The following is a 27,224-nucleotide window of genomic DNA, read 5'->3' as shown; positions in this document are numbered from 1 at the left end:
TCACTATAAACTACAGGGGATTTTTTTCCAAGTCGGAAGAAGAACAAAAATTTGCTTAATTATAGTTCATTACCTGTATTTTCCTTCTCAAACTAAATATTGTGTAAAACATTGAATAAAGACAAAAATATCTAAAACTGCAAATTTAAGAATGCCCTCCTCTGTCTGATAGTTTGTGTCCTTTCCGAAATCTCCTCTCTGGTGTCTTCTACTACTCTAGCTGTGTCAAACGGGTAATGAATTTAGAGAGTATCGATACCAATGCGTATGGTGCACACTCTAGTTCAGGAGCCATGGCTTCAAAAGCCTTTTGTAGCTGTTGCTGACTTAGAGGACATTCTCAGAACAGCTGACTGCTCTACTGTTTCTACTTTTAATTCCTTTTATTGCATACCTTTTGCTTATATGGCGAATGCTGGTGTCGCTATGCTTTGAACTAGCACAATAATAATAATAGAGTTTCCTATCTTCAGTGAAGGAAACTATAGATTTTATTAACACCTTGGCTGCTAGTGGTTTTCCCCTCCTGCGCTGGAAAGTAAGATCTATACTTGTTCATGACAAGGTCAGCTCGTCATAAGCACAGCTCCACTGTGCCTCATGACGAGCTGAGCTCGTCATGAGCAGGGAAGGGGTTAAAGACACAAAGGATAGTATTATTTTGTGCTTTTTATAATTAAGGTTCCCAATTTTTTCTCCATAGTGGCAGCGGCACTCGTAGCTCTTTCCACCTAAGGACGATAAACAGAGCATTGCCAGTTTGGATCACTTGGGAAAATTTACAGAAACAAGATTGCATTCACTGAGAAAAATGTTGTTCTTTTATCAGTCTGCAGGTCATTTGCAGCCTACTTAATTCTTATGTTGGATTTGATCAAGGGCATTTTCACCTCTCATTGCCTTTACTATAATTATCTTTATTATTACTAAGTTACGTTAACCTTAAAGTACTCTCGCTAGGAAGGAGGGATTGTTGCTCCCAGTCAAGACTTTTATTACACCAAATGACATCTCATTGGCTGCACTCTTTAGGACATCATCTTGCAGTTTGTTTTTGCCAGGTATTGTATGGCAAAAGTAGTTTGTTCATCTTGATTGCTACTGCAATAAAGAAACGTAAAGCATAATATTTGCCTCTGGCTTTCATAAAATCTAGACTTTTCTTTGCTAAAACAAGGCAAATCTCCATTTTAATAAACAGAGCATTCATTAGACAAATTGTGTACAATAGGAAAATACAAGTATTGCGATCATTGAGTGCCCATATCTTTAGTAATATAAACAACAAGATGTTGGAGTGAATGCTTGAATTATTCTCCACCACTAGTGAATGCTCAGGGCCACATTCCTTCCCATCGTTTATATTTTTCCTCAGTGCGATGCGAAAAGTGCAGCGGGTATGTCCAGACGTGGGTCCTGTGCTCCCTGAGCCTTAGGACTCAAGCTATAATGCGCTGAGGAGACCTAACTAGACCGAAACCAATCTGACGTTGTTTGTGGTTCCAATCTTGGCAGTTTGAGCTGGACTGGTCCTAGTGGAGCAGGAGCAAGCTGGAATTTCACATGACTGGCTCCTCTCAGAGGTGCCATGTTGGGCAAAAAAAACACTACTGTGATACTGCACAAAGTAATTACTAGTCAGTGCGATGAATTCAAGTATTCCACCCATCACTCTTTTGTTCTTCTCTTCACTAATTATATCACATGAGAACCAAGAAAGATGCACTCTAGACTGCCAAGCTGTGCGGGTGTACATGACACTGAACTATAGGTGGATTGTAAGTGTATGCACGGGGAAAGTGTTGACTGGTGGTATTGTCCAGCTAGGCAGACCTAACCCAGGCAGAGTTAAAGCAGCACTAGTCAGGAGGGCAGAGAGCAGCAAAAGTGGATGCTTAAGGGGTAAGATAATCTCCTTGTCACTGGATGGGCCTGTCTTGGCTCATCTTCAAACTGTGACATGAGATACTAGGTCTAGCAGCTTTCAGTGAGTATACGGGTAAGAGGCAGGCTGTCATGTGGAGGCAGTCTAGAGACTGAGCTTGACTTGACGGAGAGGGAGACATGGTAATGTAAAGTGTATTTTTTTAATGCACTCCACCCCTTGGGGCATCTTGGTACTAAATAACGTGTATTTTTATCCAGTGACATGGTACTCAGAAGGATGAAAGCAGGAAAGGCTGAGCGGACCAGCTTGGATTAAACCTGTAACCATGAGGTCAACCCAGATCCGTGAAGTGAATGCATCAGTCCGCTGAACCACCAGACCCAGCAACCCATCATAATGTCCTCAGTAATTTTCAAGGTTGCAAAGGGAACCTTGCCAGCCTTAGGTCCACCAGAATTTACCTGTCAAAAGACATATCATCAGAACACGCTGGTTGTTTAAGGCACCTTTCTCAAAAGTACTTACCAATTGGTTTGTCGAGTCTCATGAGTCGGAGGTAAGGCTGAGTGGACTTTGGCAACGCCTCTACTACTGCGGCAGCTGACCACACAAAGGTTCTTCTCTTCTGCAAATTGAAGACTTGAAAAGACGCTTTGAGGAGACTCGCTTTCCGGCACCTTTGGGGTGTATTCAAAACACAGTTGGTACTCACAGGCCTTCTTGTACCGAAGCCACCTGATTTCTGTGGTCTGTGATCACCATTTATGTCAGAGTTATATAAACTGACATTTAAGCCAGTGACACCTGCCCTCCTGCAGGGATTCAGACTGGATAAGAAAAGGCAAAGAGCCCTGGGGCTGCTGGATGTCATTTTCAGTGCCTAGAAATTAAAACCAAAATCAGTTACAAACTTTGATAAAATGTCAATGTGAATAGCTTTGAACACGCTTGGCTGAAAGGATTCATGTGGCGTCTAATTCAACCAAGAGGATATGCATACAAGCCTCAATTTCTTCAATTAACTTAGCAGTTAAATAAACTCCATTGATTTCTATAATTTACAAGTAGGAAAATAAACATTAGTAAGTATATTTCGATCTCCAATCAATGTCTCGAGCAAATGGGCTTCCCAAGTTGCCTTAAGCAAACGCACACCTCTCAGAACTTCCTGTAGTGTTTTCCTAGATTTCAATGCAGAACCCAAAAATCAAACAAGGCCCTTTAAAATTCCTGGTACACAAGGAGAGAAGGAGATTGAGAAGGGCAGATTCTTTTTTTCAACAGTGACAGCACGATCTACTATTCTTGGCTGAAGTCAGTCTGTCAGTCTGACAGGCGTAGAAGTGGGTTTTATGCAGGGTTTCCTCCATGGTTTACTGAGCAAACTATAGGACTCCAGCCCAATTCCTGCTGCCACACAAACATAGTCCTTGCTCCCTAGGAGCACCACACTAAGCTAAGAGCTGACATAGAGGAGAGAAGAGGGATTCTGCAAGGTGGGATTTAGCCAGTGCTTAATTTTTAAGGCCACAAGTGAAGGGGCCAAATGCCGCCGAAACATCTATACATGACGGATTACAGATACTGATTTGCCGATGCCTAGTTTTGATGCCTCCTAAAACCTCTCTATGCCCATGCTACACATCCTCTTTAGCTTAACCTGGTAGGTTTTTCCATCACTGCTTTCTATTATTATTTTCATATTTCTCTCTCTGTCCTTCTTTCTCCTTTTCTGCCTTCATCTTTTGTACGCTAGGCACAAAATTATTTTTTGTTGGTTTTCAAATTAGTGTGGCAGAATAACAATCACAGTACATGTTTACAATTTTGTTTAAACTTCAGCTTGTTTGTCCAATTTATAGTAAATAGAAAGGCATAAACTCCTTATAAAACATTGCAAGTTACAAATTGTATCCTTAAATTCTTAAAACCAGTATATTCTAACATCAGGAAGGGCCTGTAATAAGACAATTACTGCACAAATTGTTTGTGATAACTCATTACAGTTAACTATCAGGTGCACAATGCCCTCTGAGCACAGACCTCCCCAGTCAACTCAATCTACCCAACTATCCCTCAACCCTCTGCCCACTCCCCAACTCCCCCGTTAACAGCCACATACGTTGGGGCTACTGGCAAACACAGCTAAAGGGACAGAGCAGAGAAGGTGTTGGGAAGGAATGGCAGACAGTGGGGATTTTAAAGAAAGGCTGGCCTGCTTTGCGACTTCCCTTTGGTTTACTATGACTCCCTCTATCCCACATTTCTCTCCAAGCCTGCCAAGACAATCCAAGAACTGTGACCAGGGTGACCGGTCCGCTCGCCATCCCATTGGACAAAGGGACCGCCCGCCATAAGGGCGGGGGTCCCGATGGTGGCATTAGGATGCGCCCGCCACAGTGGCGGGCGCATCCCTCATTTTTAACATTGTGGCGAGAGGTGCTCTCTGCACCGCCCACCACAATGTTAAAAATGCATGTATGCATTTGCATACACAAAGCTGCAGGTACCGCAATGAGGTAATATAAATTTTATGGTCATGTTGTGTTCCCTAGCGAGTACCCCACCGACTCCATGTACGAGTTAAAAGTGCATGTAACTTCCCTCCTGTACCAGCTATGAAGACGCAAATACATTTGCGTCCAACGTTAACTTGTCCTCTTTCAGACCCACCATGAATGGGTTTGATGGTCCGTTCCTAAGTATGCTATGCCAACGTCTTTTTGAAGTATACTCCTACGTTTTTCAGCCTGGCTGAGAGTAGGCCCTGAATCTCTGCCATCGAGCCTCTTTTCTGGCTTCTGACTGCGAGGGCCTCTGCCCAAGCAGCCCCCGTACCCGTGAACTCTGACTTACTTCTAGCGCGGCCCTCCGTGCTCAGCTCAGCCTGCTGCCTGCCAAGATTGACTATAACCTTCGAGTTATCTGTTTTCCTCCCCGAAGATACATTCCAGCCTACTAGCTTCAGTAAACATCCTTCCTCAGCTACAGGGCTAAAGGGCCGACCTGTCTTTATGTAAGTAATTCATAGCCTCTGTTGCCATTTTTCCATGGAAGGCCCCGTGCCCCCACGCTTCTCATACAGACACTCAGGCGCTTATACACGCACTCACAGCAAGTATAGAATAGCTTCTGCTCTAGAGACCTTTCTGCCCAGATAGCTTAGTTCCTAAACACCAGATATCAGATATGATAGAAGCACAAGTTGATCTGACATGCCAGACTTCTGTCTCTCCCCGTCAGTGTAAATGTCAAGTCCCCTGCACCCCGTCTATCACACGTCATGCAGCTGCGCGCGCATCCAAGCTTCCGATTTCTGCTGACATTGCAACATTCTGTTAGCACCACCCCTTGGTGCCACCCACTTGCGTCACCTATCAGTGACGTTTCTAGCACACGCCCTAGTTCACGCCTAGTTTACGCCTCTTGATGATGTACTAGCACCACGTGTATACTGTTATCTTGTCTTCTCTCAGCTGTTACGCCTCTTACATTGAACATTATGATGTAAATCAAGTATATAAGCTATGTATTGTCAATAAACGTCAGCGCGCTCATCCATCCCTTCTGACACCCTGTGTGGTGGTCAGAACATGATATCCTGATTCCTTTATGAGGAATAAAACCCTTAGAAACTCTTACACCACGGACTCTGTTTTCCTTCATTTCGATTGAGTTATTATTGATTAAGTACTTACCTGCATAGAAATTAAGAGAGTAAATTAATTATTTACATCATTTTGGCGCCCGAATAGGGACCCCTCCCCCACCTCACGCGCCGGAAGGTGCGTTGCAATCCGTGTCCCCTGCCATCAGTTAGACGGACAACACGTGTACTGGCAGGATTTCCTGCATTCCCCTCTGACACACGGAGGTGACGAAGACTGCGATCAGTGCCCAGACGAGGCGGTGAGGAGTGCGGAGGATCCCGACCAGAGCCCAGCCGAAGGAAGCAAGGTCCGAGGTGTGAAGAGGCCCACCAGTTTTCCGAAGTTTTCCGAAGTTTTCCGAAGTTTTCCGAAGTTCCGAGTCGAGTCCAGTCGAGTTTTCCGAGGCCTTCTGTTTTCCGTGCTTCCCGGTGAGTACCATTGCTGGGTCGTATCTAGACGGGTTTGGGTACGCAAGTCCGGTCTGCACTGTTTTTAGGCAGTGTATCTGTACTGTTTAGCAGTATATAAAGTATTCCGAATTTCTGCACTGTTACAGCAGTGTATCTGTATCGTTGAGCGGTACATTCAGAGTAGGGGGAAGTTAACTATGTCTTTAAATGTTTCATGTGATTAATGTCGTGGTATGAATGTGATTGTTTTTGTGCATTATTGTGTTTTTGTATAAATAGTTACAGTTGACATTAAGTATCAAGGATCAAGCATTCCAGTATCAAGTAGGCACAATGCCGTTTTTCAACAAATTAAAGCAGATAGGAACTAGGAAAGGGATGTTAGAGGAAGAGATTCCAATCCCCCCTAGGGACACTCCAGGTAATTTTATGTATAATAAACATGGCATAGACGCCATCCTGTATCTAGAGTTATGGACCGATTATACCAAGCACTTAGAGGAAAGATACCGATGGCCAGTTAACGGAACATGGGATGCCGAGTGCATCATAAAGGTAGAAGAAATATTACGGAAAAAGAAAGCTAGACAATCTCAGAAAGACGCCATAGAATTTTGGCGTAAGGAATCACGTAAGCGTGCTGATAGAGCACTCCGTAGAGAAGACAGGCTTAAAGAATCAGAAAAGGCCCAAGAAAACGAATTAGTTACTGAGGGAATTCGAGTAAAAGTAGAACAAATAGATCGTATCCAAAATGGCAAAGTGAACAACATGTATCTTTTGGCCGATGGTACCCCTGACGCCATTTCAGAAATACCGGAAAATTTGCCGTCACCATTAGTTCCAACTAAAGTAATGCATAAGACTACTAAAGACATATTCCTAAATTCATATCTCGAAGATGTAGCGCCAGCTTACACCAATCTGCCTGTTCGTGCCCTGCCTACTGACAGGGCCGGGGGTGGTACTGCCCCCCAAGATCACGCTCAGCCGACACCGAAAAAGACTAGTTCCGTTCCGCCAGCTCCGCCACTTCCCTCACCTAAAACTGATTTACCGAAACCACTTCAATCAGATCCTACTAAGAGACAAATTCAGATACTGACTACACACAGAGATAATGCCCAAGCTTCCGCTTCAGGAGGTGCGACCGCGGGTCTCCAGACCCCGCCACCGACTCACAGATTAAATCTCAGAGGTATGCAGAGTCCTCTTACGCACAGATCCCCCCGTTCTTCTAATTCGTCCCGTCTTGATGCACTAAAAGAAAATATGTCAGTTTGTAGATATGATCCAGAACCTGGACAGGACGACTTAATGGTATTAGCGTCTTTACGGTTAAGATCTGCTACTGATAGTTTGTTATGTTATGCAGGAATGAAGGAACGCCTAGATAGAATTTATGAGTTCGTTCAAACGGGAAAGGACCCCGACAGTATTAAGGATGCCCTGGAGAAACAGAAAGTTAATATGCAAGCACTGATACTCCGATTTTTCATAAATTGTCTAATAAGAGAACGAGACAGGCCCGGAACAGATCAGAGTGAATTAGATGCATTGAGTAAGTGGGGTCAAAATATAGCTGATGGAAAACATGACAGACAAAATTGCATAGAGGCCATGTATAAAAAGATTAAGAAGGCAGTGATAGCAGTACACGACAAAGAGAAAGAAAAGGCTCCCTCCGAGGAGGAAGAAGAATCTGAAGAACTAGAACCAACTACAAGCACTATAGCATATGTAGGTAAGGGAACTTATCTTAGGAAGGGTATCCGTCCAGAAAGCAAGAGAGTTTTCTTCTCTGCCTTAACGAATCCGAATTCTGCTGAGCATCAGTTCCAGGAAACTGATAAACGGCTTCGAGATCGAGTTGGGTACCATGTACTCAATTCTATGGATGAACAAGAACTAGCCCGATCAGCGGTATCATGGGCCGAAAATGCAAACATATATAATGATGACACGGTAGCACAGACATTTCTGAACCTCTCCCCCGACGAACAGAAATTAGCAGGGGTATATATGATTCAACACCTTCTCATCAAATACAGAAAACATTATTCCGATCCAGGTCCCTTACATGAGACACTAGAAGCACTACTGATGGATAGATGGAGAGGCCTAAGCACTAAATTAGTTCAAATAATTCTAGAACAACGACGCAGATATGATACCTTTGTAAGTCCTGAATATGTTCCCGCCCCACCCCCAGAAAGGAAAATGTACCATATGCAGTGCGGGAGTGGTATAGAAAGTCAGAACCCCTTGCGAGAAGTGCACCCTGTTATGGGTGAGGATAAAATTTTGAAACGCGTGTATGTACACACGCCTCTGACTAAGTTAGAACTGTTAGAAATGAAGAAATTAGTACCGTGCCATGATAAAGACCCTGCAGGTTTTCATAGAGAGCTCAAAGACATGTTACTGATGGGGGACTACACATATGATGATATCATGAAAATGTTGAAAGTATTATTGCCTACGGGTATATTCGAGAAATTAAAGGAAAAGGACTGGGAGGTGGGAGACGCAAAGATTGCCTGGGCAGAAATAGAGGATGAAGAAAAGAAACGGGTTCCAGGGTTAGGCCTTGGGGACAAAACTAAAGCATTACCAGGTTTAATAGTACAGGTCCTGCCCAGATTATTGACAACTAGAAAGGAGGATTGGGACGCAATATCGTCCTGTAAACAGAAACATGATGAGGATACTAGCGACTTTTATTCTAGATTCGAGAAATGTTTTATTATCAATAGTGGCCTCCAGCCAAGTAGCGAGTCGTACCCACATCTTTTCGTATCAAAGTTAGTCGAGAATTCCCTACCGTTAGTTAAAAATAGAGTGTATAAAGTCGAGAGTACATGGCAAGCAAATACGCCATCCCAGATGTTACAAATGTTACAATATCACCAGAATAGAATTAGGGAAGAACAAGACCAGGAACAGAAGCGCATGAAAGACACGAAAATGAAAATGTTAGTAGCCCAGACGGTTCCATCCGACAGTCACAGAAAAGGTACGACCCAGACAAGTCACACTGCAGCTCCTGTGAAAGGGACATGCAATTATTGCAAGCAGCCAGGTCACTACGTACACGAATGCGCAGTTCTGAAACATAACATAGCGACAGGAAAAACTAAAGAGAGACCGCATCCTCCTAGACAAGACCATAACCAGCATCAGTCTACACAGAATACACAGCCCATGCATGCATCTGCACAGACAGCACAAACCGTAGCAGTACCACAGCCACAGCCCATTGCTGCAACTCAGCAAGTCTCACAACAGATGTACCAATATGCTCAGTCTGCTTACCCCGAATATTCCCGATATACATGAAACAGCCTAGAGAGGGAAGGTGGCTTGCCTCTTATCGAGATTCCTGTAGATCAAGAAGGTCCTTATGTACACAGTCAAGTATTGGGGAAAGATAGAAAGTTTTTAATTGACACAGGGGCAAGTCGCACTACAATAAGTCATGACGAAGTTCCAGGGGCACCCCTCTCAGGCTCACAAAATGTTTCCCTTGGGTTTTCAGGACAGCCTATTGTAAATGAAGTATCAGAACCAGTTCCCCTGGCTGTGGGTCCGTTATCACGCGTTACAGACTTATTACTAACAAAATCATGTCCGGAAAATCTGTTAGGAATTAAAACACTGAAGGCTCTAGGAGCTATAATATGTTGCTCCCCGGAGGGGGTTAGACTCTTTCTACGGGATTTCAAGGGTCATTACGTTCTTCGTGAGTTTGACGTCAGATTGAAAAATGTACCTGATTACTTGTGGGCAAAAGGCCCAACTGATGTAGGATGTATGCACATTACACCATACCGCGTTACCCTCAAGGCAGGTGTTGTATTACCCAGAATCAGACAATACAAGTTACCACCCGATGCTGTAGCGGCTTTACTGAAAATCATTGAAGAGCTCATTGCCCAAGGAGTGGTCGTCGAAACCGACTCCAATATCTGTAATTCACCCATAATTCCGATTCTTAAACGTACTGATCCCAATGCACCGCCAGTATATCGGCTGGTGATTGATCTTCGAGAATTGAATAAATGCATTATCCCACAGTATCCTGTGGTCCCCGATATATCATCTCTATTGACTGCTATTGATTCAGAAGCAACGTTCTTTACTGTAATTGATCTCAAGAACGCCTTCTTCAGCGTGCCTATTGATCCCGAGAGCCAATATCTCTTCGGATTCTGTTTAAATGGACGCAGTTTCAAATTTTCGCGCGCACCTCAAGGATTTACAGAAAGCCCCAGCATCTATAGTCAAGCACTGAAAAGACAACTAGATTGTATTCAAATGCCAGTTAACACCGCTTTACTACAATACGTCGATGATCTGCTGATCACCGCACGAAGTGAGCCCGAATGTGAAAAAGCATCACTGACAGTTTTACATTTCCTGGCTGACAAGGGACACAAGGTGTCTCCTTCGAAGCTACAATTCTGTGCTCAGCAAGTTGTGTACTTGGGTCACTTACTGTCCAAAGTGGGGAGACAGCTCACTCCCGATCGCATTCAGTTAATTGTGAACATGCCGCAACCCAAGACACAAAAGGAAGTGCGGGCCTTCATAGGCCTCACCTCGTACTGCAGACAATGGATTCCCCAGTATGCATTTTTAGCTAAACCACTCATCCAGTTAACGACACAGGAGGCAGCAACCTCGACTGTCCTCCCTTGGACTCAGGAACACACACAAGCTTTTGAAGAATTAAAGAAAGTTTTATGCCAAGCACCAGTTTTAGCGACACCATGTTACAGCAAACCGTTTACACTTTTTGTTACAGAACGTGATGGCACAGCGTTATCTGTCCTCACTCAAGATCAAGCAGGTTCACACAAGCCTTGTGCTTATTTTTCTAGTACATTGGATTCAGTAGCTCAAGCACTCCCTGCGTGCTTAAAGTCAGTAGCAGCAACAGCGTTAGCAATAAGACAAAGTGATTCAATTGTTTTAGGTCATCAGTTAACAGTTCAAGTACCACATTCTGTAGAGGTTTTGTTAAACAGAACCCAGACTCAACACTTAACTATAGCACGACTGACAGGTTATGAATTAACACTATTCCAGCCACACATAGAAATCAGACGTTGCAGCATCCTGAACCCAGCAACACTGTTACCTACAGTTACGACAGATCCAGCTCCGCATGATTGTATAGAAATAATTAATGCAGTAACTAAGCCTAGACGAGACTTAACAGATGTCCCATTGACAAATCCAGACCTGACACTTTATGTGGATGGTTCATGCATGAGAACAAGTACAGGAGAATTAGTGGCCGCGTACGCCGTGACCACTGAAACTGAAATTAAAGAAACACATCGTATTGACACCCTGTCTGCTCAAGCAGCAGAGCTCATCGCTCTGACCCGAGCTTGTATTCTAGCCAAGAACAGAAATGTTAACATATACACAGATTCCCGCTATGCCTTCGGAGTTGTACACGACTTCGGAGTCCTCTGGCAAGAACGAGGTTTTCTGACTTCTCATGGGGCCAAGATACAACATGGCCCCCTCATTCAAGCACTGTTAGAAGCAATACATTTGCCCTCGGGCATATCAGTCATGAAGTGTAAGGCACATACCAAAGTCACAGATTCTGTTTCCCAGGGTAACGACCTGGCAGACCAGACAGCAAAACATACAGCATTGACTCACACCCAGACTACTGATGTGACAAAGACAATAGTACAAACACAGTGTATGACAGTTAGAGATCCCGCCCTAGACGTAATTGACATCCAGACACATGCTACTCCAGAGGAGATAAAGAAATGGACTGAACTAGGAGGGATTCAGACAGACCAAGGTTGGGTGACGAAGGGAAAATCTATATGGTTTCTCCCCGACTCAATGGTTCAAGTCATGATAAATACAGCACATAGTCCTGCCCATCTTGGAGAGAAAGCCATGTTAGACAGTTTACAGAATCTCTGGTACAACAAACACTTACGAGCAGCAGCAAAACAGAAAGTGCGTACTTGCATGATCTGTTGTCAGTTCAATCCAGGTAAAAGCGTCCCTGTTGAGCAAGGTGGATTCCATCCTCCCGATCACCCTTTTGAAGTCCTCCAGATGGATTATATCCAGATGAATAGCTGTAGAGGATTTAAGTATGTCCTTGTAATTGTTTGTGCTCTGTCCCGCTGGACCGAAGCATACCCAGTCCCAGACTACACTGCTCCGACCACTGCCAGACAGTTGGTTCGTGAATTCTTCCCACGGTACGGTTTGCCCCGTGTCGTGTACTCAGATAACGGACAGCCGTTCTCGTCCGAGTTGATGAAACAAGTTTCCCTCTTGCTAGGATATCAGTGGAGGTTCCACTGTGTCCGACATCCCGAAGCAGCTGGCCTTGTAGAAAGGCATAATCAGACACTAAAAATCCGTCTTGCCAAGATCTGTCAGGAAAAAGGGGTCGACTGGATAGTCGCCCTGCCCGTGGCACTATTCTACATGAGAATGGTCGCCCACTCAAGATCAGGGCTATCCCCGTACGAAGTGGTCTTTGGCAGACCACCAAATATGTGGGGGACGCCCGTTCCGAAAAAGATCACTGATGTTGATTGTAACATGTTGACAGATTACCTTGCCTCCTTGATGTCTGCACTCCAATCATGTCGTTCACAGGTTGCCGCAGCCTTCCCTGACAACACCGATGTAAAGGCGCATGAGGTCCGTCCAGGGGACCTGGTACTCGTCAGGAACTTCGACCGGAAAAGTCCGCTGGAGCCCCGCTGGAAGTCTCCGAAGACCGTTCTGCTTACCACCAGGACCGCCGTGAAAATCGAGGGGAGAAAGGGGTGGGTCCACACGAGTCACATCAAGCTATGCAATGAACTAAAAAACGGACTGAAACAGGACTCTGACTCGTCCACCCCCACCAAAGACTGTGTTGAAGCACAAGACGTTACTGTGCCTAAAAGAGAAAAGACTCCTCAAGAACTTTACCGTATGAAGCTTCGATCTAGCAAGTCAGACAGTTTAATTGTTTAAGTCCTCCCCTAGGTGAATCGGTTAAATAGTTTTCTGACATGTATCCCCTAGATCGAGTTAGAGAGAGAGAGGAAAAGAGAAGAACATATTGCAAATCACTCCGTAGTCACTGCATAGTGACACTAATAATCATGTTTATTCTGAGTATTCTAATTATTATTGCCAGCATTCTGCTTCCTATGTACTGGCCTATTTTCAGGCGTAAACAATCTGCTTACAATGCCTCTGCTGAACACACTTTTAGTGAACTTCCTGCACATGAACTATCTTACAGACTTGCGCTGCGCAACAATACATTCATTAGTATGTTACACCATTCCCATCAGACAAGTAATGCTACAGACTGCTGGATATGTGGTCGACTCCCTCCCTACCAGAATTACAAGGGAGCTCTGCCTCTCTTTCCGTACCCATTCACTCACAATGGCTCCTGTGGAGCATGGTTTAAAATAATTAATTCCTTAGATCCTGATATCGCTGTTTCCGAAGGGGGCTGGGTTTGGGGAAACTTGAACTTAGTCCTGCTCAACGTCTGTTATCCTGATAAAGAGGGACTTCCCACTCGAATAGGAACTGATCTAGAAAATGAAGTATATGGATTAGGTAATTACACAATTAGCCTTATGATCCTCACTGTTGAATCTGAAACTGCTCCAGTTTTGCCCCATATGTTAGTGTTACCAGTCACAGGTGAATTATGTGTTAGCAAGAAAGGTTCAGTACACTTAGGTCATAGTAAATGCACTACTGTGGTCGAGTTCAGTGACCATGGTAAATCGTCTTTTAAAGCTACCAGTCATTCCTATTTTGTTTGTGGTCATACCGCATACATACGTTTGCCTCCAGATTGGGACGGTACCTGTTACATTGCATTCCTTCTGCCACCTGTTTTCCTAGCTCCTCCTGATTACCATAGAAACACGAATCTAGCACCGAATAGACCCAAAAGAGATATTCCCCTTGTCGACTACACAGAAACGGCATGGGAACAGTACACTGATTTCAATAAAGGATTCTTTTTCTTCCTAGGACCTGTCCAAAACAGTAAATTAATACGCAGATTAACGAGAACACTTGAAGCAGTAGTGAACGAAACTGCCTCCGCTCTAGGTAACCTAACAGAGGAGCAGTCTGCTATACGGACTGTTGTCCTTCAAAATCGTCTTGTGATTGACGTCATCTTGGCAGATAGAGGTGGAGCCTGTAAGGTCATCGGGTCAAGTTGCTGTGTTTTCATTCCACAAAATGCACCATCTGTCTATCAAGCTATCACCCGTTTACATAAAATTGCAAATCAGATACATCAGAATCCAGGCACCTGGACTTGGTCCGGTTGGTTCTGGACTACGTTAACAGCTTGGGGATGGAAGATCTTATCCTTCCTAGGCATTGGTCTTGTTATAGTATTCAGTTGTTGCCTATGCCTGCAGTGTGGGCCAGCGATATGTGGACTGTGTGCCACATCCTGCATTGAGCATTCCAGTTGCCTCTCAAACAGTCAAAGAAAGAAAGACGAATATATAATGTTACAAGAACAAACCGATCGATTTATGAGGATCGATATATCATGAAGGGTCCGTAGGGAACAAGGAGGGAATGAGGTAATATAAATTTTATGGTCATGTTGTGTTCCCTAGCGAGTACCCCACCGACTCCATGTACGAGTTAAAAGTGCATGTAACTTCCCTCCTGTACCAGCTATGAAGACGCAAATACATTTGCGTCCAACGTTAACTTGTCCTCTTTCAGACCCACCATGAATGGGTTTGATGGTCCGTTCCTAAGTATGCTATGCCAACGTCTTTTTGAAGTATACTCCTACGTTTTTCAGCCTGGCTGAGAGTAGGCCCTGAATCTCTGCCATCGAGCCTCTTTTCTGGCTTCTGACTGCGAGGGCCTCTGCCCAAGCAGCCCCCGTACCCGTGAACTCTGACTTACTTCTAGCGCGGCCCTCCGTGCTCAGCTCAGCCTGCTGCCTGCCAAGATTGACTATAACCTTCGAGTTATCTGTTTTCCTCCCCGAAGATACATTCCAGCCTACTAGCTTCAGTAAACATCCTTCCTCAGCTACAGGGCTAAAGGGCCGACCTGTCTTTATGTAAGTAATTCATAGCCTCTGTTGCCATTTTTCCATGGAAGGCCCCGTGCCCCCACGCTTCTCATACAGACACTCAGGCGCTTATACACGCACTCACAGCAAGTATAGAATAGCTTCTGCTCTAGAGACCTTTCTGCCCAGATAGCTTAGTTCCTAAACACCAGATATCAGATATGATAGAAGCACAAGTTGATCTGACATGCCAGACTTCTGTCTCTCCCCGTCAGTGTAAATGTCAAGTCCCCTGCACCCCGTCTATCACACGTCATGCAGCTGCGCGCGCATCCAAGCTTCCGATTTCTGCTGACATTGCAACATTCTGTTAGCACCACCCCTTGGTGCCACCCACTTGCGTCACCTATCAGTGACGTTTCTAGCACACGCCCTAGTTCACGCCTAGTTTACGCCTCTTGATGATGTACTAGCACCACGTGTATACTGTTATCTTGTCTTCTCTCAGCTGTTACGCCTCTTACATTGAACATTATGATGTAAATCAAGTATATAAGCTATGTATTGTCAATAAACGTCAGCGCGCTCATCCATCCCTTCTGACACCCTGTGTGGTGGTCAGAACATGATATCCTGATTCCTTTATGAGGAATAAAACCCTTAGAAACTCTTACACCACGGACTCTGTTTTCCTTCATTTCGATTGAGTTATTATTGATTAAGTACTTACCTGCATAGAAATTAAGAGAGTAAATTAATTATTTACATCAGCGCGGTGCCTGCTGCTTCTTGTATGCAAATGCTGGGGGGTACCACAGGTACCCCTGTGTGCACCCCCCAACTCTCCTTCACTCTGGGGGCCTGCAGGGGGCCCCAGAATGAAGACCGCATGCTGATGCCGCCACAGAAAGGCATTGTTTAAAGCCCATAATAATATGGCTGGCGGTGTCTAATAAGCACCGCCACCATATTAATCCTTTTCCGCCCGGCCGCAAGGCGACCGGCGCGGAAAAGCGGCGGACGGTATTTCCGTCCGCCGCGGTCCCCCCCGCCATCCTAATATGGCGGGGGGAATTAAGGTACATATGGCGGGCAGATTGCCCCGCCATCCTAATCGGCCTCTTAATTTTGTCAGCCACTATGACCATAGGGTTAGAGTGGCTGTACAGATTGCACTGTATTGTACTGTATTTCCATTTCTATAGCATTTTATTTCACTTATGAGGCACGCATATTAAGAGGACATCAGGAATGCTTTTGTCGGAAGAATGTCTCTCTTATTGGGCCCCAACGGGTACTGTTTCAATGTTGTGCATGTGCACGAGACTTGCTCGCTTATGTTTTTGCTGCTCCTTGGAGTGTACTGATGCCAACGCAAGAGAGTTATAGGACCATTAAGCAGTAGATGGTAGTGCATGGGTGGATAGTGTGTGAGCAGTGTGGTCCAACTTGAAAGATGTTTGAGTGTACGGCACAGGCTGCTCTGAATCATTTATCTGCACATATGCATGAGTGTGGAAAAAAGAGGTAAGATTCGAAGTGGACGTGCAAGCTTCTATCTACCATGTTTGGTACAGTTTGCATCATACCATGCAACCACATTGTATTTGGAGCATAAAAAACACCTTACAAGTGAAGTGATACCTTTGAAGATAGCTCAGCTACAGAATGTTCTCTGTAATCCATACAGGAGTGTCAGAGGAACATCCCAGAATGATGGGCATTATGCAGCCAGCTACCGTTTACGCTCTGAGAAATCCACCAAAAAACAAAAAGCGCAACCTGTATGTAGGGCCATTATGCAACCAGCCCAGAGAATGGACATTTTACAACAAGCCATGCTGTATTCCTAGGTAACAGAGAACATTCCTTATGAATATTTGGTAGGCAGCCAGCCATGGTATTTGCTTTAAGGGGTCCACCAAGAGTGGCAGAGATGCAACCTCGAGAAATGGGCATTTTCCAACCAGCTGCTTTGGATATGGCATAAAAAGGAATTTCTTTTTTTCTAGCAGGCTAGGTAACTGTGGCTATTGTGTACTATGTACATTATGCAGTAAAAATACATAAATTATATGGCAAATTTTCTGGGTAGTATCATTTTCAATAATTTGACCTCGAATTTTTTTTCCTTTGACATCTAAAAAAAATGATATTAAATGATGTAACAGACTATATAGCAAATGCCGCAAATGCGTATTTATGTGGCAAATGCTCCAGCCACAGAATCATATAAATCCATTGGCCGTGCCACGCGTCACTTTTTTGTTAAATCAAAAACTGATTCAAGAAAGGTAAACATAACCTAAACATTCTAATTAAATGAATTTTGAAGTACACTGCTTTTTCAAGCAGACTTCCCTCAAATAACAAAGTTTATTTTGTGTATAAGTCCTGCTAGTCCAAATAAATGTAGCCCAATAACACCTCATATGAAACAAGTGTACAAATAATACCAGATTCATACATTTATAACCACAGTGCAGCTTAAATGACTTGAGAAAACACAGCTTAATGCCTCATAGTTACATTCTAGAAGCACTTTACATAAGAAAACAAGGACTAGTTATTGTGCTTTTATCTCATGGCTCAGGTTACACCCCGTGTGTAAACAAGGAGAGAGGTAGGGAGAGGTAGGTAATACATCTTATTCCCCGGTTATATCTGTTAAACAACAAAAGAGTGTTGTATGGTTATACGGGACCACACGTAGGAGCAAAATCGAAGGAAACCGGCCTCACTTAGGTAGGTTAGGAAGGCCCTCACTCACCACCTGGTGATGACATGCTTCATCATTGGGCCCCACTAAAGAGGCAGAGTGCCTCTTTAGTGTGCTTCGACGCCAGATCTACTGCGGAGCAGGATTTGTGACTCAGGGCGTGCAGTGAAAGTAAATTAAATGGTGGTGAAGGGTATATAAAAAATGTCTAAGTGTAGCCAAAAATTATTTATTGTATGGTCACTTAGGGCATATATTTAAAATTATGTGTTGGAAAGTAGTCCACAATTAATTGTGTGGTTATTTCCAAGAGTTATCGTCAGTCAACATGTTTCTGCCTATGAAACGGTGTAAAGTTACCAGGCATTCATCAGGACTATAGGAGTGTTCTAGAAGCTGGCGGTATGGACGCGCTAAGGCCCACCCTTACCTAGGGGCGTGAAAGTGAAAAAGAAGGTGAAAAAATTGCAAAAGGGAAGAAAAATATCTTCCTAGTAACTCCTGGTTTAGGAGGCTTCTGAACATTAGGTTTCTGCACCTGTTAAAGGAAATGACGAAGACATACATGTAGAACAAGACAAACAATTAACGGTTGGTCTTAATCACACTAGTAGGTCTATGGTGCTCCATACATGGTGGGAGGACTGTGAGCGGCGCTATAACTGTACGTTTAACACCACCTCTGTCCCCAGGATAATACGCACTAATCACTGGGATGTGCGCGGTGCTAAGAGTGAAATAAATGGTATGGTAAAATTGGGTATTTAAAAAGGAAAACAATTTCTTGATAGCGATCAATGGATCACATACTGTAAGGCGATCGCTAGACACGCAAAGTAAAATGTCTCACTTTAAAGGTGTAACGAGGGGACACCACGGGTCACGGGAGGGGGGTGGAAGCGTATTTGGCACACCCTTTGTAAAGGAGAAAAAGAGAAAAACAAGCAAAGAGTCAGAAACACTGACACACACAGAGAACTGTACTTAGCTTAGTGATATGCCGCCACGATGAGAGGCGCCCAGGTCTCGTAATGCACTTAAGCCCTTGACGCTAGCACCCGCTGTGTACCTGCGAGAACCCTCTGACCGGACCCCGACGATGGAGAGCGGGGCCAGAGGAGCTGATTATGTATGTTTGTGAGCGAAGGGCTTGTGGCTTCCGGGGTCGCGGTTCACAGAAGAGAGGGCGGAGCCAAAGAAAGTCGGCCTACCAGAACAGAGGTCACGAAGTGACATGGTTTGTCACGTGGCCCGCGTCATGTAGACCTTTCCCAGGAGACCCGACCTAATCCGGGTGATTGAAAGTTGAAAACTTTATTACGTGTGAAGTGCGGAGCATCGCACAAGAAATAGGGGCAGTTGCTCAGATGTAGATTTCACGTGTATATACAGCGGGTTAGCAGTCAGATGGCAGTGAGTTACAGAGGGCTCCATAAGTGTGAATAAAGCCATACATGATGGCACACTGGGTCAAATAAACTGCCAGGGGTAACTCAAAGAGGAGCGAATCGTGCAGCCCATGGAAGAATTCATAGTGAGATCCGTGGTAGGGTAGAACCCGGGGCAGGTGGTTGATGGCCCTGCTCCGAGGTGGGGACAAGGGCACTCGTGGGACAGTGATCACGGGGTACCGTCTCAAAGTGTCTAGGGAGCCAGTTAACTGTGGATGTTTAGATATAGTCTAGTGACTTCAAATGAAGGTTACTTAAGGACAGAGATCTAGGGGATGTCATCATTCAATCCAATTAGATGGGTCCTCAGTCTATAGACCCACCTTTGCTCTTTTTCAAACAGGCGATTACTTATATTGCTACCAGTGTTCAGCTGCTCAATCACAGTCCACCGCATGTCGTTGGTGGTGTGATTGTTCTCCAGAAAGTGTCTACTCATTTTGGTTGTTGTTTTTTTACACCTAATGTTCGACCTGTGTTCGCAGATCCTCTGCTTCACTTTCCTACTCGTCATACCCACATAACGTAAGTCACAAGGGCAGGTGATAAGGTAAATGACATTAACAGAGTTGCTATTGGTATGGTCTCTCTGCGTCCATACTTTCCCTGGTTCGAGCGCAAGGGATTTTGTTGGTACAGTCAGGTGGCACACACTACATGTGGAGAATGGGAAATGTCCCGTCACTCTGGGAAGACCCCATGTATCCGTCACTGATGTGTGTACCAAAGCATCTCGCAGGCTACGTCCCTTCTTGAAGGAAAATAAAGGTTTCTCCCAGGTTTTTTTGGTACTGGTTATTATCTTCCAGTTTCTATTGATGGATTTTTTCATGGTATTGGAGAGGGTACTGTATGTAGTCACGCAGGTGAGTGGAATATCCTTGGGGTGGTTACTGTTATCCTCAAGGAGAGCTTCCCGCGGTTGGTTGCGCGCTCGTTTAGTGCCTCTTTAGTGGCGTCGAAGCACACTAAAGAGGCACTCTGCCTCTTTAGTGGGGCCCAATGATGAAGCATGTCATCACCAGGTGGTGAGTGAGGGCCTTCCTAACCTACCTAAATGAGGCCGGTTTCCTTCGATTTTGCTCCTACGTGTGGTCTGGCATAACCATACAACACTCTTTTGTTGTTTATCAGATGACACCCCTTCAGTTATGGTTAAATATATTGGCCCAGAAACATTGCCCTCAAATAAACAGCATGGCATACACAACACACACATTTCTGAGGGCAATATGCTGCTTATTACTGTTAAGAGAGGAGAGGACAGGTTATGACAGATATGAATTATGGACCCTCCCCACACTCAACGATAGTAATAATAACATTTAAACTCTGCACATCAATCTTTATGTATATATTTACATGTATATATATTCAAATAAAAAACTAAGTTAAAGCTTTGTTATAGTTAGAAAAAGGTTTATTGGTTCTTCCTATACAAACGAAACTTAAATAACAAAAACATAAGAAATTCTATAGTTATACCTTGAATGTATAATTTACACCACCTTCAAATAACTATAACTATAAAGAAATGTATTCTTTCTATACAATCAAACTTAAACTACACAAACATTAGAAATTCTAATTTCAGTTATACTTTACATCTATAATGTTTGTACCACCTTCGAATTACTTTATTTATACACCTTTGAATAACTAGTTTTTCCATACAAACCAAACTTAAACTAAACAAACATTATTTATCATTTACAAACCACCTTCAAATTACTATAACTCTATAACTCGCTCACCTTCATACACAGTGTTGTCAACTCGCTAGACTCACTACATTCACTATAAGTATACCTTCATCATGCACTGATTATACCCTTTCAAATTATTACACTTATAGCATGTTAAATGACAGCATTCCTAACAAGACTCATGACATTTGTAATAAAATAATTTATGTGAACACTGTGCATAGTAGAGTGGCGAGTTACTATTAATTTAGTGTGGCTTTCTAGTTGACAACTCAGTGTACGGAGGTAAACGTGTTAAAATAATTTGAAGGTGGTTTCCTTCCACTGTACGCCACTCCACTCTACTTTACCACATTACATCTAGTACCAAAAAGGATCCTTTCCACCCCATAGTCTATATTCCCACAATTTTGTTACAAAATCTGACTGGTCATTTTACCATTACGTCTCCCGCAAAAGTCCATGGAAAATGTATTGGTGGAAAAACGTGTTTGGAGACCTCGCCTTTTAGCTTTTAACCCTCATTGAGCAATCACTGTGAAACTTTGCATCGTTCGCCAATGTAGAAAACACATTACATTATTCTTGAAGCCTACCAATTTTAAAGGAAAGAGAAGTAATGAAATTACATGTTTTACCCATTTATTTAAAAGTTTGATCTGAAAGCTGAAGGGGATCTAGACTCATTAGGAATCGTTATAGTGCCCAAGTCACCTAGTTGGGAATGCGCATAGCTTTACTCCGGCAAGAAAGGCATGTTTTGTTTTTAAAAAAGGAATTAACACAGTATGAATCAATATATTTTCAGGAAACCCGCTAGTGTGGGCCTCTCTCATTTGAAGTTTTGCATTAGTGTCTCTTGAAGTCTCACAAAACAACACAGACTGTTCCTTAGTTGGTCTTTTAACTTTAATTTTAAGAAAATAGGTCACAATGTGAAGAAAACTGTGGTTGACCTCTATCTAGCCTGTAAGGTTGACTGTACCAAAAGTCACATTAATGTTGATAAAGGTGTATTCTTCTAGCAAAGATTCGGTTTCAGCGGCAGGGCATTTTATAAAACCTGAAACAAATTTATACTTTATATTTAGCCAAAGGACACTTTAGTAACAGATGGAGATTTGAACCTAAGATTAAATCCTACAAGGGAAGATAGCTCTTAGGAGGGCGTTCTAGCATCTTGTAATTTTCCAATAGCCCCTTTCCCACTATGTAACATGTCTAGGTGGTCCACGGCACTGACCAAACTGCTTGCTTCGTATTGCTTGATGTGCTTGAATGGGCAAAAATAACTCTACAGGTTCAGACACCAATTCAGTCCTATTGATTATATTTTAGTTTCATTGTGGTATTTGTTGTTTGCCAATTTTAGCACATGTAATATGATGGAAGTGTGTCTATATTATGCAAAATTCACGCTCAGTTCAAGAAAACATATCTACCAGGGTTTGCATGCCTGGGCCAATGCCCTTCAAACTGATGTTGATTACACCATGGATACAGTATTGAATCTTTTTACCACCAAATTAATAAAGAATACTGTTCACTAGTTAAATTTAAGTAGAAACCCAGGTCCTGGTAATTTCACTGCAGTAATTATAAAGTTAAACACTAATTGGTGGGCTTCTACATATGTCCGATTTTCCCTTTTCGTTACTAAAACAGGATTTTTATAGGCAGAATCCTGGAAAAATGCTGTGACCAAACCAATTTATAAAAAGAATGATCCTTCCCTTCCCAAAAGTTGTAGATTGATTTGCTCAATCACACTTGTGCTAAGGTGTGTGCAAAATATATTAAAAAAATTAAAACAACGTTGAAGAGAACAAATGGATTCTAATTGAGCAGGGGGCTTTTAGAGAGGGTCACTCAAAGTTGGATCACTGCTTTGGCCTTTGGGCAATATAACATATAATGCAATGAACAAGAAGGAACCCTCCATTGCAGCTTTGTGGATTTTCAAGCAGTGCCAGGATTGACTGACATGGAGTCCTTGTGGCAGAAATGAAGTGTAAGGGGTACATCGACAAAGGTCTCTTTTCGGTTCTTAGAGCCCTCCTTAAATTGGGTTTAGGTTGAAATTGACTTTAACAGTAGCATGACAGGGAGAGTCCCATTTAGAAATGACTAAGCCAGTGCAGCTTGTCAGCACTAACATTGTTTGCAGTTTATTTGGTGGACTTAACCCCTTGCGTGCGGCGGGAATTCCCCGCCCATGCTGACTCTGCCTTGCGCGGGCGGAGTCATGACGGAACGGTTCCGTCATCAGCACAGCTCAGCCGTCGCTGATGACGGAACCGTTATGTCATCAGCATGCAAGGGGTTAATAAGGAAACTTTTCAAGATCACTTCTTTTTTCCAGAAGATTGAACGCGTACATATCCTATGTTTAGTCTAAGTAAACAATTTTGTATTGCTGATTGCACTATAATTGGTCTTCTGAGGATATTGTCAACCTTTCATGACTATTGTTTAAAAAAGTGTGGCAACCAACAGTGTTGTACAGAGTTCCCCAGGGGAGAGCCAAGACAAAAACTTTTTTTCTCAGCCTCTCTTCTCTCTCACTCAATAAAAAGGTGGGGGTTTAGTGCATGGGTGTAGACCCTCTTCAGAATGTAAGGATACCTCACACAGGCTCACGGCAGGACCACAACTGTTGTCCCAGCCAATGACCGTCCAGCGTCATCATTGGTATCCTGCTCCTACGGCAGGCTGGCGGTGCAATGCCCGTCGGGCAGCGAGTCAAGCTGCACTTTAGCGGAGATCTTCTATTCCGAGCCAACGGGTGTGTGGGTGTGAGGGGCCTATAAGGGGTGCAATAGTGAGCGTGGTGGGATGTTTAAAAAAAGTCAGTGGAGTCCTAAGTGGAAAAAGTTTTTAATGATCAGGCTCACTGCTTTATTAAAAAAATAAAGGGGTATTAAGGAGTGGTGAACAATGAGACCAAACCTTTAATTCAACCCTTGTTGTGGAAACGGTCAACATGTTTCACGCCCTAAGGGCGATTCATCAGGACCTTGTGCTCATATGATTGCTAGCATCCCCCGGTTTGGGAGGACACTGGTATACGACCTGTTTAGTGTCGTTCTCAATTGATTCCTTATGAGGGACCTCCCGTTGGGATACCTCTTTCAAGCCTCACGAGCTGTCCAGGTGGGGCCAGCAGCGATTGAGGAATACCTCAAGTGTCGCCGGTGGCAGGCTTCTGTACACCTACCCCTCCCACAGGAACTCTGGTGACTGGACAAAAGTGTGACCATGAATTTAGAGAAACCCAAAGTTTTTGTATTTGTTAATAAACTAAGGGAATTATATGGGTTTCTGGGAGAAACCAGTACCTAGGAGACATGGAGACCTATACCTATTTGGTATTGACCTTCCATGAATCTCTGAGGTGGTCTCTTCATCTTGAGTAGATAACAAAATGGTCTCAGGCATCCATTTGAGGTCTGGAGAAACTCAATGAGTATTTTAGAGGACTCTTGTTAGATCCACTAACCGTAGCTTATAAAAGCAAAGTTCCTCAACAAGTTTTGTATGTGGTGGAACATTTAATTTGGATTCAGCAACTTCTTGGGGTGTGTTAGAAGCAGCATCTGCCAAGGGTTCTCCAGTCTACCAGTGAGTACTATAATTCACGCAGTAAGCCTAGAACTGAGTCTAGCTACAATTCACACTTTAAGATACCAGCACTGTTTTTCGCAAACAGAACAAAATAAAATATCTGTATTATGTTGGAAAGAGCTAAATAGTAATGAACTGAGCTGTGCCTCTTTCATCTTAGTGTGAATAAGAATAAGGATATATATATATATATATATATATATATATATATATATATATATATATATATTTTTTTTTTTATTTATTTTTTTTTTCACTGAAAAAACCATAGGTTTCACACCAGTTATAGTTAGGTGGAAATTTTACTCGCATAATTTGAGATGTCATTTGAGATGTCATCAGTGATGTCATGACTGATGTCACTGACCATGTCATGAGTGATGTAATATGTGACGTCATCAGCAGTGCATTGCACGCGCAAGTTATAGTGAGTCCAACTAACTATAACGTGGGAATTCCAATGGTTTTATGCGAGAAAAATTTCCACCTAACTATAACTGGTGTGAAACCTATGGTTTTTTCAGTGAATTTAATAGGTTTTTTAAATGCTAATTCCTAACTATAACTGGTGTGAAACCTATAGTTTTTTCTATGGCAAAATGAAACCCCTCATTTTGTTCCTTTTCAAATTAAATGTATTACGTGTTACCACTTTATTCCAATCAAGATGACTTCAGGTGTGCCATACTTTTGTCATAAGTAAGACTGTTAGCGTTCTAGTTGTTCTTTAGAACACTCTGGGACATTCTGTCATTGGGCTATAGTTGGGCTACATCTGGCTGATATTTGGGCTCCATTTGGGCTCTTTTGTCTCTGGTGGCCATCTTGGGAGACTGCATATCAGAATTTTTTTAATGAAATATAAGAGGATTTGAGAAGTCACTCAAAATGTGCCCTAATTTTTCTTTCTTCAGCACTAATCATAATTTCTATGGCAAAATGAACCCCCTCATTTTGGTCCTTTGCAAATTAAATGTTTTAAGTGTTAACACTTTATTCCAATCAAGATGACTTCAGGTGTGCCATACTTTTGTCATAAGTAAGACTGTTAGCGCTCTAGTTCTTCTTTAGAACACTCTGGGACATTCTGTCATTGGGCTATAGTTGGGCTACATCTGGTTGATATTTGGGCTACATTTGTTTTTTTTGTCTCTGGTGGCCATCTTTGGGCTACATTGGGCTACATTTGGTCTCTAACATATATATAGCCCAATGTAGCCCAATATATATTTTTTCAAAGTTAATTTTTGTAAAAAACACTGGAGCACATATCTTGAGACATAGCAAAGGCACATCGGGCTACCAGTCCCTACAATTTTGCCAGGTTTGGTGGAAATCCATTCAGCCGTTCGGGCTAAAAGTGAGGTTGACCGCCCTATGGAAATTAACATGGGGAAAACACGTTTTGGGACCCCCCCTTTTATCTCGGCCCCCGCTTGACGAATCCCCCCGAAACTTTCAGGGAAGGACCGGAGCTCCGCGAGGCAAATTTGAGGACATATTCAGGCAGATTCGTCAACCGGCGCCAAAGTTATTCACAATAGAATTTTGAGATTTTGCATTGAAAAAAATCCTAACTATAACGACCTACTGGCGACCGCCAGTAGGTAATAGATATAGATATATATATATATATATATATATATAGAGAGAGAGAGAGAGAGCTTTAATGTGCTCCGAACTACAACAACATTTTGAAATGAAAATTGTTGCTTCCAAATGTAAAATCCAAAGATAAAAGTGTTTAGAAAGCAAACAGTCTGTTTCCTTGACTTCAAACTTTTTTTAATAAATATCTTTATTGCTCCATTCAACAACTCACAACGTAACACCTTCCTATGTACAATAACAATGTGTTGTCTACAATGCAGTCTCCATTACAGGAGCAACATCCTCAAAATTACAGACCCTCTGGCTGACTTTAACTTCAATCTAGTTGGGCGCAGATGATATTTACAATATAAAGGGCAAACGTTCCCTTTTCCCAAGCATGAAGAGAAGACCCTAAGACTAGTGAATGAGATCAAATAAATCTGTGATCTAAATGTATAAGGACAACAGTACACTTCCAAGTTGCTAAAGTACAAATGATGTGTGAAGATAAACAAATGTAAATATATAAAAAAATCAAACAATATTAAAAAAGAAAGCTTATAAAAATGAGTTTATTAAAAAGTGATTAGCTAGAACACACTGTTTTTACATTATTAAAAGCATGTGTCAATTTACAAATATTACAAAAAAGAATAACAAACTGTTGACGCGGCGTTTCGGTGATAAAGTATTTTGTCACCTTCTTCAGGACAATAGAGCAATTTAAAAATCTGAATAACGATAAAAACATTATGTTAAAAGCAAAGGACAATCCTTTTTTCTACAAATAACAAGAACACACTTTTTTGAGCAACTTTTAATAGCTCTCATTGAACTTTTATCAATGCTCTATCACGGTTAATTACAGTATCTGAGGGTTCTAATGGTTATTTTAAGATTTTATTTAAAAGAATGTATTTAAAAAAATATAGCAGCACCATACCGCTACCTCACATGAACTATTTAGTATGACTAATAATATTATCGCAACATACCTTTGGTCGTGACTCTGTAGCCTCTAGATTATCATATTTGGCTCCCTTTTCCGAGCATCAGGGTACCTCCCTTATATTGTGACAGTTCGCAGATGATATTTACCCATATATTTCTCAA

The 27,224-nt window shown here is 42.8% G+C and overlaps 1 protein-coding gene across 1 annotated transcript in view; it reads right to left on the bottom strand.

The window, feature by feature from the left end:
- COQ2 (coenzyme Q2, polyprenyltransferase) overlaps positions 1-27,224 on the bottom strand; it is a 407,280-nt gene that overhangs the window by 335,752 nt on the left and 44,304 nt on the right. Inside the window, exon 2 of the mRNA XM_086961980.1 lies at positions 2,414-2,768. Coding sequence (XP_086818106.1) covers positions 2,414-2,759 — 346 coding nt within the window. The 5' untranslated portion in view covers positions 2,760-2,768. The remainder of the gene's footprint in view (positions 1-2,413; positions 2,769-27,224) is intronic.

This window comes from Lissotriton vulgaris, chromosome 3_1 (assembly GCF_964263255.1).
Source record: "Lissotriton vulgaris chromosome 3_1, aLisVul1.2, whole genome shotgun sequence".
Taxonomy (NCBI): domain Eukaryota; kingdom Metazoa; phylum Chordata; class Amphibia; order Caudata; family Salamandridae; genus Lissotriton; species Lissotriton vulgaris.
This window is presented reverse-complemented; position numbering and strand designations above follow the sequence as displayed.